At 43.9% G+C, this 12739-nt stretch overlaps 1 protein-coding gene across 4 annotated transcripts in view; it reads left to right on the forward strand.

Moving 5' to 3' along the window:
• The window catches only part of CRHR2 (corticotropin releasing hormone receptor 2), a 199241-nt gene that overhangs the window by 140029 nt on the left and 46473 nt on the right, over window positions 1-12739 (forward strand). For all 4 annotated transcript variants that reach the window (XM_080974193.1, XM_080974194.1, XM_080974195.1 and 1 more), the window contains one exon: window positions 9435-9552. In XM_080974193.1, the coding sequence (XP_080830319.1) occupies window positions 9435-9552 (118 nt within the window). The remainder of the gene's footprint in view (window positions 1-9434; window positions 9553-12739) is intronic.

The raw sequence follows: 12739 nt of genomic DNA on the forward strand, positions 1-12739 counted from the left end.
TCCTCTGTCGTCCCCTTCTCCTTGTGCCCTCCATCTTTCCCAACATCAGGGTCTTTCCCAGGGAGTTTTCTCTTCTCATGAGGTGGCCAAAGTATTGCAGCCTCAGCTTCAGGATCTGTCCTTCCAGTGAGCACTCAGGGCTGATTTCCTTCAGAATGGATAGGTTTGATCTTCTTGCAGTCCATGGGACTCTCAAGAGTCTCCTCCAGCACCAGAAATCAAAAGCATCAATTCTTTGGCGATCAGCCTTCTTTATGGTCCAGCTCTCACTTCCATACATCGCTACTGGGAAAACCATAGCTTTAACTATACGGACCTTTGTTGGCAAGGTGATGTCTCTGCTTTTTAAGATGCTTTGTCATTGCTTTTCTCCCAAGAAGCAGGCGTCTTTTAATTTCGTGGCTGCTGTCATCATCTGCAGTGATCATGGAGCCCAATAAAGTAAAATCTCTTGCTGCCTCCATTTATTCCCCTTCTATTTGCCAGGAGGTGCTGGTACCAGTGGCCATGATCTAAGTTTTTTTGATGTTGAGCTTCAGACCATATTTTGCACTCTCCTCTTTCACCCTCATTAAGAGGTTCTTTGATTCCTCCTCACTTTCTGCCATCAAGTTTGTGTCATCTGCATATCTGAGGTTGTGAGGTTCTTCTATAAGCTATACATAATCGGCCGTGGGTTAATTAATTATGACTGGATTTATATCCCACTGCTTTTTCTTCAAGGAGCTCAGGGTAGCATTCATGGTGCTGTCCCTCCTCATTTAATTCCCACAATTGGGTAGGTTAGGTTGAGAGGCAGTGACTGCCCCAAGGTCACCAGTGATCATCATGGCCAAGTGGGAATTTGAACCCTGGTCTCCCAGATCCTAGTCTGACGCTCTAAACACTACACCACACTGGGTAATGCATTGGATTCTGTTGTTTATGCGGCACTTAAGCTCGTTCCTTCACTGTGATTAGCCCAGCCCTGTCCTTTGTCCCTGTAGGTGCATAAAATATGTGCATCGTCAAAGGCAAAGTGATCTATTGGCCAATATGCCTAGAATATGTGCAAGAGGGAGAATGGAAATCCGGTTTGCTGCTAGGTTAAGGTTTCCTTCCTCAAAACATGATTACTCACAAACATAAATCAATAAAGATATTATTTTGGAATTAAAACTCACCCACTCTCCACAGCCAAACCTTAGAATGCTTAATGCAGTGAGTGGAGGAAGGGGAGGGAAACTCTGGTGGGTCGGAGGAGACAGGGAGGGTGCTTGTGACCAGGAAAACTATTATTATTATTATTATTATTATTATTATTATTATTATTATTACCCCGCCCATCTGGCTGGGTTTCCCTAGCCACTCTGGGCGGCTCCCAACAGAATAATAATAACAAGATAAAACATCAAACTTCCCTAAACAGGGCTGCTTTCAGATGTCTTCTTAATGTGAGAATGCATTTGTTGCACAATGTATGCAATGTGTACATTGCATTGTGCACACATTGTGTCCCTATAATGCATGATTATGGCATTGTAATTGTTTTTGAAGCATGTTTTTACATAACTGGGTGGCGAAAAGCTCAAGTCAGGGCAAGGTGAAGGAGTGAGACAGGAATCAGGGAGGGGGAAAGGTCTGTGCGGGTTAGACTGAAATTGAGATTCCTATAGAAGAAGAAGAAGAGTTTGGATTTGATATCCCGCTTTATCACTACCCTAAGGAGTCTCAAAGCGGCTAACATTCTCCTTTCCCTTCCTCTCCCACAACAAACACTCTGTGAGGTGAGTGAGGCTGAGAGACTTCAGAGAAGTGTGACTAGCCCAAGGTCACCCAGCAGCTGCAAGTGGAGGAGCGGAGATGCGAACCCAGTTCACCAGATTACGAGTCCACCGCTCTTAACCACTACACCACACTGGCCCTCAGTGTGGTATAGCCATCTATCCCTTTTGCAAAAGTCGTTATAAAGGATGCACAATATTTACTATGCCCAATGAATCATCTCTATATGTTTCAGTGGGTGGACCCTTCTGTATCTCCACTATAAAGTACAAATCAGTCTATTTGGGGTCCGAGTCAATTTTGGGTACATTCATTCATATATATTCTCTGTCGCTTTTGTGCAGATAATATGTGGGGCTCAAAAAGAAGTTCCATTCTGAAATTGATCATAAAACACGTATTTCTAAATGTATTTTACCCTGAAATGTGTAATATGAATATGTTCTGATACATTATTTGATTAATATTTATTAAAATTTCAAAAAAGAAATAAAATCACATTAATAAACAAGAAAAATTTAAAAAGAAAAAAGAAAAATACACAATACAAAATACAGAATACAAAATACAAAAAGAGAAAAAGAGAAAAAAACAGTTTAAAACAGTTCCGTCTTTTCATAACTTCTTTTACATTTACTTGTTTCCCGGACTTCCTCATACCTCCCTCTTTTGTATTCCAGTTCAATTTGTTAGACCAGCAATTTCTTTCTCTCCTTTTTAATCCTAATCCTTAAACTTAATATATTATGACATTAGATTTTTACCTATTTAAAACCAATCTTTCCATTCTTTTGATCTTTTTAATCCTAATCCTTAATCTTGATATATTTATAACTTTAAAACCTGTACAGCTAGAAGCCACTTAACTTCAATCCAACATCACTCTAACATTCATTAATTTTGCAATGTTTCTGTAAATAATCTTTGAATTTCTTCCAATCTTCTTCCACCGACTCTTCTCCCTGGTCATGGATTCTGCCAGTCATTTCCGCCAATTCCATGTAGTCCATCATTTTCATCTGCCATTCCTCCAGTGTGGGTAGCTCTTGTGTCTTCCACTACTTTGCGATAAGTATTCTTGCTGCTGTTGTAGCATACATAAAGAAAGTTCTATCCTTTTTTAACACCGATTGGCCGACTATGCCCAGGAGAAAGGCCTCTGGTTTCTTCAAGAAGGTATATTTAAATACCTTTTTTAATTCATTATATATCATCTCCCAGAAAGCCTTAATCCTTGGGCACGTCCACCAAAGGTGAAAAAATGTACCTTCAGTTTCTTTACATTTCCAACATTTATTATCAGGCAAATGGTAGATTTTTGCAAGCTTGACTGGGGTTATGTACCACCTGTATATCATTTTCATAATATTCTCTCTTAGGGCATTACATGCCGTAAACTTCATACCTGTGGTCCATAACTGTTCCCAGTCAGCAAACACCGTTTCATCCTGAGTATTCCATTTCAGCAGTTCTGATACATTATTTGATGTTCTGATACATTATTTGAGTCTGGAACTGTATTGCCAGGCGAAGAGAAGTGCAAAATCGGAAAGATGCAATCGATGCCATAGTCCAGCAGGTGCAAAATAACACAGTTTGCTTAAAAAAATAGGACCAAGTCTCTGCATAATCCAGTCCCTTGGCCTTAGCTCCTTTCCATCACACAATCTGCTGTGCGCAGGTGATACGCCTGAATCTCTGTATGTCTGCATCCAAAAACCATCCAACATTTCTCTGATGAAAATAGGGACATCCTATTCCATCCTCATAATAATTTTATTATTTATACTCTGCCCATCTGACTGGATTGCCCCAGTCACTCTGGGCGGCTTCCAACTTACATAAAAAAGGTAAAGGGACCCCTGACCATTAGGTCCAGTCGTGGTCGACTCTGGGGTTGCGGCACTCATCTCGCTTTATTGGCCGAGGGAGCCGGCGTACAGCTTCCGGGTCATGTGGCTAGCATGACTAAGCCGCTTCTGGCGAACCAGAGCAACGCACGGAAACGCTGTTTACCTTCCCGTCGGAGTGGTACCTATTTATCTACTTGCACTTTGAGGTGCTTTCGAACTGCTAGGTTGGCAGGAGCAGGGACCAAGCAACGGGAGCTCACCCCATCATGGGGATTCGAACCGCCGACCTTCTGATCGGCAAGTCCTAGGCTCTGTGGTTTAACCCACAGCACCATCCGCGTCCCATTTTTCCAACTTACATAAAACATAATAAAACATTTTAAAACTTCCTTCTACAGGGCTGTCTTCAGATGTCTTCTAAAGCTTGTCTACTTACTTATCTCCTTGTCTCAGGGGTCACATGACTCCATTCCTCTAACATTTCTCTTCGGACCAGTTTCTGTCACTCATCTTAAGCTACTTCACATTGTGGTTATGAGGGTTTGAGGATTAAACGGGAGACGAGAACTGCAGGTCCCCTCGAACTTCTTGGAGGAAAGGAGGTATATATTAACAAAGATGTTGGCGATAAATCAATCCACAAAACTATTTGGTGATATTGGGCCAGTCACTCTCTCTCCACCGCACCTACCTCACAGGGTTGATGTGAGGAGAAAAGGAAGAAGGGACAATTAAAATTAGCCTGAGCTCCTCAGGCTTGTTTTTGTTGTTGTTTAGTCATTTAGTTGTGTCCGACTCTTCGTGACCCCATGGACCAGAGCATGCCAGGCACTCCTGTCTTCCACTGCCTCTCGCAGTTTGGTCAAACTCATGCTGGCAGCTTTGAGAACACTGTCCAACCATCTCGTCCTCTGTCGTCCCCTTCTCCTTGTGCCCTCCATCTTTCCCAACATCAGGGTCTTTCCCAGGGAGTCTTCTCTTCTCATGAGGTGGCCAAAGTATTGGAGTCTCAGCTTCAGGATCTGTCCTTCCAGTGAGCACTCAGGGCTGATTTCCTTAAGAATGGATAGGTTTGATCTTCTTGCAGTCCATGGGACTCTCAAGAGTCTCCTCCAGCACCATAATTCAAAAGCATCAATTCTTCGGCGATCAGCCTTCTTTATGGTCCAGCTCTCACTTCCATACATCACTACTGGGAAAACCATAGCTTTAACTATACGGACCTTTGTTGGCAAGGTGATGTCTCTGCTTTTTAAGAAGCTGTCTAGGTTTGTCATTGCTTTTCTCCCAAGAAGCAGGCGTCTTTTAATTTCATGGCTGCTGTCACCATCTGCGGTGATCATGGAGCCCAAGAAAGTAAAATCTCTCACTGCCTCCATTTCTTCCCCTTCTATTTGCCAGGAAGTGATGGGACCAGTGACCATGATCTTAGGTTTGTTTTTTTCATGTTGAGCTTCAAACCATATTTGGCGCTCTCCTCTTTCACCCTCAATAAAAGGTTCTTTAATTCCTCCTCACTTTCTGCCATCAAGGTTGTGTCATCTGCATATCTGAGGTTGTTGTTTCTTCCAGCAATCTTAATTCTGGCTTGGGATTCATCCAGCCCAGCCTTTCGCATGGGTACAAATGCCAAAAAAAAAAAAAAAAAAAAGTTGCAGAATTACTCTTACAAACACAAGGTAAATCTTCTGAGATATAATAGTGAAGTATTTCTCCAGTTTTATATCACAAGAAAAGAAATGGAGAAGGAATTAGAAGCTATTGGAAGGAAACACCTATGTAGTGGTGATATTTAACTAATTAACTATTTAATCTCTTTGAGCCACACACCTTCCACAAAAGAATATTTTTTTAAATGTGCTCTGGGAGGACCAGAGCAGAACATATTAAAAACAATCTAACAAAGAAAATGAACCAATAAAACCAACAGCAGCAGAACAAAGCACAACAACTTTGCTTCGGAGCCAGCCTAAATAATTCAGTCGAAGTTTTTAAAAAGGTCTGGGGAAATGAAAAAGGAAAGGAAGTTTCGGCTGCTGCCTAAATCTGGTGATGGGGGAAAGAAGGATAGGGAAGAAGGGAGGAAGAAAACAAGAAAAGAGAAAAACCTTTAGAGCTCTGTTTCTAGGGAGAGGCTGAAAATGTTGGCCATTGAAACCCCGGACAATTCCAAATGAAGCTTTTAATATTTGACATTTTATTGTGTTTTATATGTGCTGGAAGCCACCCAAAGTAAGTAGAGTATCAATAAAATATAATAGCAACAGCAACATTTTATTACTATTATTATTATTATTATTATTATTATTATTATTATTAAGCATACATCCCAATTGGTTTGCAGGGCGATTACACAATGTGGGCTATTGGGTGAGCATGCATTCTGATCTGTGACATTGCATCAAAGGAAACACACCATTTTCCCCTGCATTTCCTGGTCACTTTCCTTCCTGCAAAACATCTGTTCTTCTTTTTGAGGGGGGGGGATAAGTGGACTTGTCGTACGAGACGTCCCAATCCGTTGCAATGGTGCAACCTGAATTTATTCATTTATAATAGTATTTACATCTTGCCAGTTCATGGCAGCATGGCAGTGCGCTACAATATATACATGATGACTGGCTAATAAATAAATAAAAATCTAAACAGCTGGAAAGGTCTGTCAGCTTTAACAAGTCTTCAAAAGATGCCTGAAAGTCGGAAACAAAGGGGCCTGTTGCAAATCTGCTGGAAAACTGTTACACAGGATAGGACTGGCAACGTGAGTGAGTGAGTGAATCTTTATTTGTGTCAGCCATCGGCCATAGCAATAAAACAACAACACAATATACAGAGAATAAAAATAAAAAGTCAATTATATAAAATACATTTTTGGCTTTTGAATCAGTAGTCAAATAGTGGATCTTATGCTGATTGCCCCAGCTAAAAACCTTGCAACCTTTGCTGTCACCTGCTCATCTTGATCTGCCAAGAGAAAGCGCACTGCGGCAGTGGCTGGGCGACCTGGAATGGACAATAAAAGAGGGGTGATCATCTCATTCCTCAAGTCTTTATGAAAAGTGCAAGCCAGAAGGGCATGCACCACCAATTCGGTACTGCCATCTCCACAGGGATATACAGTCATACCTCAGGTTACAGACGCTTCAGGTTGCGTTTTTTTGGGTTGCGGACCGCTGAAACCCGAAAGTACCAGAATGGGTTACTTCCAGGTTTCGACGACTGCGCATGTGCAGAAGCGCTATATCATGCTTTGCACATGCGCAGACGTGCCGAATTGCAACCCCCACACGCGCAGATGCGCCGCTGGGGATTGCGGATGCTGCGGGGTGCGAACATGCATCCCACATGGATCACGTTCGCAACCCGAGCATCCACTATAAGCTTTTCTCATGTGGAATCTGTTGGAATCGTCCCTCGAGTACAGCCGAGGCCAATACATTCAATCTTGCAAGAGTAAAAGCAAGTCCATGTTTTAGAATTGTTTAAACTAGAGGGGAGGCTTGTCCAGCCTTCGTAACACATGGGGCAATGAGCCTCTTCGGCTTGCTGGTCGGAAGGTCGGCGGTTTGAATCCCCATGACGGAGTGAGCTCCCGTTGCTCGGTCCCAGCTCCTGCCATCCTAGCAGTTTGAAAGCACACCAGTACAAGCAGATAAATAGGTACCATTGCGGTGGGAACGTAAACAGTGCTTCCATGCGCTCTGGCATTCGTCATGGTCCTCTGTGCGCCAGTAGTGGTTTAGTCCTGCTGGCCACATGAACTGGAAAGCTGTGTGTGGACAAACGCTGGCTCCCTCGGCCTGAAAGCAAGATGAGCGCCGTAACCCCATAGTTGCCTTTGACTGGACTTAACTGTCCAGGGGTCCTTTACCTTTTACCTTTTTGTACCTATGGCTTGTCTTATCATTCCACTTTTTCTTTTCACCTTGTTGCAATATTTCTGTCTCTCTGTGTGCATATATTTCTGTGTTGTGCGTTGCTTGATTTCGATTCGGCACCCAGACATATCATTATTTTTTAGCCAAGGGCAGTGAACATGGCAGTTTTCACCTTTCCTGCAGCTTTTGGTGCAAATCATGTTTTTCAATCTGTGTTTTTTAAAAAATAATTTTAAAAATCCAGTGCATCTGAAGCTGCAAGGAGCTTTTTAAGAAAACCACCTTCTCTCCTGTTGGATAATTTTGCAAAACCTAATTGGAATGAAACTTTGGGATGCCCCCAGGCTGTGCTGTTGCAAACACACACACAGAGGCACACACAAATGTGTGTGTTTGCATGCACACAGTCAGAGAGAGATAGAGCTGGAGCAGCCCTTGGAATGTAATTTTTGAGCTCCAATACGCGGTGGGTGTTGAAAAGACCTTCGATAATGTGGAGTGTGAAAGTTCGGGGAAATAATATCTCGGAGCCATTCTCCACCTCATTAAGACACTGATGCGGCGCTCTTTATGCAAAATGTTTAGCAACTGGAAAATGAGGAATGAAACTGCCTTGCACAAGCCATTAATTCTGAAGCGGTTTCACAGTAGTCTTCTTAAAGTGCAGACAATTATTCCGAAGCCAACAGTTTGCAGATTGCAGCCTATCCCAGCAATTCTCCATTTGCGTACTGCAAGAGATCTGCTAGCATGCCATAAGAAATGAACAAATCAAAATTCTCCTGCGAGGCCGAAAACTCCCACTCAGAAAGGGATGTTCTGACCTCCTTATATTAAGACTGATTCATTTGTTTGTTTGTTTATTAAACTTAATGTTATTGTTATAATTAATTTCATTTCTACGCCGCTTCATAATTTAAAGGGGGGAAATCTCAGAGTGGTTCACAACTCATGAAAATACCACATTAAACAATCCTGAATAATAATAAAGATTCAAGCTTCAAGGAAAATATTTCAGATCCTTCTCTAAGCTACATTTTGCTTTCCCCATATTATTTACCTACATGATTTATAGAGCTGCTCCACAGCAGAAGTACTCTAGGAAGGCAGTGGGGTGTAGTGGTTAGAGTGCCAGAGAGACCCAGGGTTCAAATTCCCACTCAGTCATGAAGCTCCCTGGGTGACCTTGGAGATGCAAAAAAGAGGAGGGGTCATACTATTATATGTGGTAGACATGTGTAAAGGTAAAGGTAAAGGGACCCCTGACCATTAGGTCCAGTCATGGTCAACTCTGGGGTTGTGGCACTCATCTCGCTTTATTGGCCGAGGGAGCCGGCGTACAGCTTCCGGGTCATGTGGCCAGCATGACTAAGCCGCTTCTGGCGAACCAGAGCAGCGCACGGAAACGTCATTTACCTTCCCTCCGGAGCGTTACCTATTTATCTACTTGCACTTTAACGTACTAGGTTGGCAGGAGCAGGGCCTCATCAAACCTAAATCAGCTCTGATCTCCTACCAGGAATGGGTGCTCTGTAGACCTTTTCCACCAGAGAGATGGAATGTGGCCCCAGTCAAAATGATTCACAGAAACCCATGAACATTGGACATGAAGCCTCAATCCCAGTGTCTGTTGGGAACGCCACTCTGCCAGCAGAATTTAGAAGAAGGAGAGAGTCGGAATCCTTGCTGAGCTGCTGCAAATCACTCTGATCCAGCGGATCCCGGTCTAATTTTTTTCCCCAAATCTTGACATAGGAATGCAGGGGGGGAGTGTGAAGATTCTGCAGTCTTATAAATATTCTAATCCTTAATATTTACTACCACCTCTTCTTTTTCTGTCCCTAAGCCTATTTGTTACTTCCAAGAATTTTCTAATTATCTTATATCACAATATTTAGCTAAATATTCTTTAAATTTCTTCTGGCCTTTGCCTCTTTAGGAGCATCCGATGCCTTCGGAATATTATCCACTGGAATCTGATCACCACCTTCATCCTGAGGAATGTGATGTGGTTCTTGCTGCAGATGATAGATCACGACATTCACGAAAACAACGAGGTACTTAATCGTCATCATCATCATCATCATCATCATCATAGAATTAAGCATCTTGCAGTTGGCAATGCAGGGATTGCAGACCAACCAAAGCAGTAGGAATTGAAAAAGCATCTCCTGGTCTGCCCCGCAGAGGACCTTAAGGTCCATGAATAATCATAGTTTGGAGGTCCCGGGCCCTAAGGAAGTCAGATTATCCTCCACCAGGGCCAGGGCCTTCTCAGTGATGGCTCCGACCTGGTGGAATGCTCTGTCCCATGAGGCCAGGGCCCTGCAGGATTTAACCTCCTTCCACAGGGCCTGTAAGACAGAGCTATTCCACCTGGCTTTCAATCTGAACTTAGCCTGATCTTTTATTCCCCTTCCTTCCCTCTCCCTCCCCTTTTTTATGAAGATTACCCACTATGAAACCCCACAGCTAATTCTCCCCTGGTCTCCTCGCTGGCCTAAATAGGACTAATTTAGCCAGCTAGCCCTGGTGACTATCTAATGTTTATTGGATGGATTTCCCCCACAAAATTGATTTCTGAATTTTGAAGTTATTGTTATCCACGTTTTATACTGCATTTTATGCTGTTTTTTGTTGCATCAATTAAGTGTTTTAAATTGGTTGTTAGCCGCCCTGAGCCCGGTTTTCTGAACTGGGAAGGGCGGGGGTTTTTTATTTAGTTAGTTAGTTAGTTAGTTAGTTATTATTTCCTTCCTGCATTAGAGGCTGTGTTTGCTATGCAATCCATCCTGCCTCACAGTGTTCCAGGCTGACTTTTGGGGGGCCGGGTGATGTTCTAGTCTGCAACAGGGTGGGAGCTGGGTACCACACATGCCACGTGGTCTCCCGCACAGCCCTGCCACCTGATTGGCCCAGAGGGATGCTTGTAAGCAGGACGGGCTGGAGCGCTCATGATGCAGGGATGCTGAAAACTCATTTTGAAACGATCCGTGCTGAAAAGAAGCAGGGAAACTGATGCATTCAGGCACAGCGAATTCAAAGTGGGAGGATGGATGTATGGGGACCCAGTAGTTGAATGCTGGCAAGACAAAGGCCTTGTGGGCAGGTGGGTCCGAGGTCTTCAGCTGGGATAGCTCGGTTGATAGAGCATGAGACTCTTAATCTGTGGGTGGTGGGTTTGAGTCCCACATTGGGCAAAAGACACCTGCTTTGCGGGGGTTGGACTAGATGGGCATCACGACCCCTTTCAACTCTATAATATCATGGTTCCATGAAGCCTTCCCCAGCCTAGTAGGGTGGCTGTTTGAGACAGGGTAGTGCTCACCTTTACAGAGCTGGTGTGACATTTGGGGGTACACCTGGGTCCCTTGTTGTCATAATAATGGTGATGGTGATGATGATGATGATGATGATGATGATAATTTATTATTTATATCCCACCTGTCTGGTTGGGTTTTCCCATCCATTCTGGGCCGCTCCCAACAGAATATCAAAAACATGATAAAACAGCAAACATTAAAAAGTTCCCTAAACAGGGCTGCCTTCAGATGTCTTCTAAAAGTCAGATAGTGGTTTAGTTCCTTGACATCTGATGGGAGGGCGTTCCACAGGGCGGGCGCCACTACCGAGAAAGCCCTCTGCCTGGTTCCCTGTAACCTCGTTTCTCGCGGGGAGGGAACCGCCAGAAGGCCCTCGGCTCTGGACCTCAGTGTCCAGGCAGAACGATGGGTGTGGAGATGCTCCTTCAGATATACAGGACCAAGGCCATTTAGGGCTTTAAAGGTCAGCACCAACACTTTTAATTGTGCTCGGAAACGTACTGGGAGCCAATGTACAGTAGGTCTTTCAAGACTGGTATTACGTGTTCTCGGTGGCCACTCCCAGTCACCAGTCTAGCTGCTGCATTCTGGATTAATTGTAGTTTCCGGGTCACCTTCAAAGGTAGCCCCACGTAGAGCGCATTGCGGTAGTCCAAGCAGGAGATAACAAGAACATGCACTACTCTGGCGAGACAGTCTGCAGGCTAGTAGGGTCTCAGCTTAAGTGATCACAGTAGCTATGCATACCATCTTCCAGCTTGAGCTGGTGCTCCAGAGGCCATTGTTGGACAGGGATGACCTGACCACAGTGATCTGTGCATTGTCAACGTCAAGACTGGCTTGCTGTAATGCGTTCCACATGGGGCTGCCGTTAAGGTTGGGTCCAGACGCTGCGGCTTACCTAGAAAGCAGCCTTATACTGAAACAGACCTTTGGTCTATTGATCTCAGTATTGTTTACACTGACCGGCAGCAGCTCTCTATAAATAATAATAATAATAATAATAATAATAATAATAATAATAATTTATTATTTATACCCCGCCCATCTGGCTGAATCTCCCCAGCCACTCTGGGCGGCTCCCAATCAAGTGTTAAAAACAATACAGCATTAAATATTAAAACTTCCCTAAACAGGGCTGCCTTCAGATGTCTTTTGAAGATAGGATAGCTGCTTATTTCCTTCAGAAGGGGTCTCTCCCATCCCTGCCCAGAGATGCAGGGGACTGAAGCTGGAACTTCTGCATGCAGGATACGTCCTCTGCTGCCAGGCTACGGCCACTGAGCTATGGAGGGACTCAGAAACATAGCAGGAATGAAATGGACTACCCTGGGAGAGGCTGGCTGGCTGTCTAAGCAGAAGTACTCTGCACTGCAACATTTTGTTGCAGACCCCGCTTGTTTTATATGTACTGAATACACACACACACACACACAGGTGCATTTTATTCCCAAAGTTTTAGACCCTGCTATATGCACTCATTTTTTTTCTCCCTCCAATAGTCTGATCCTTACAAAAACTTTAAAGTAATTTATGATGCTACACTTCACCCAGGTCTTGATGGTACCTTGAGAAGAATGGAGGGGAAACAAATTCAGTCCATTAATCTTTCTCCCCCTCCCCCCTCCCAGAAAAGATCATTCCTATAAATAATCCCTGCCTCTTAGACAGGGCCCAGTCCTAAATAACAGGATTACGCCACACTGAATTATAGCCCCTCCTTGTCAACGCCTCAGAATTATGGTTTTCACCTCATTCTGCCTTATCTCATCTCTCCTTTTCTTTCGTTATCCTGGACAACGTCCCTCCGGCAAATATTCTGGGCCAGTCCTGGCTCCCCCCCCCGCAAAGACTCCTGGGAGATGTGGTTTCTTAGAGGGGCTGAGAGTTGTTAAGAGAAACCACCACCCTCATCCCCCTC

This window comes from Podarcis pityusensis (genome assembly GCF_964106645.2).
Source record: "Podarcis pityusensis genome assembly, chromosome: 12".
Classification (NCBI taxonomy): Eukaryota; Metazoa; Chordata; class Lepidosauria; order Squamata; family Lacertidae; genus Podarcis; species Podarcis pityusensis.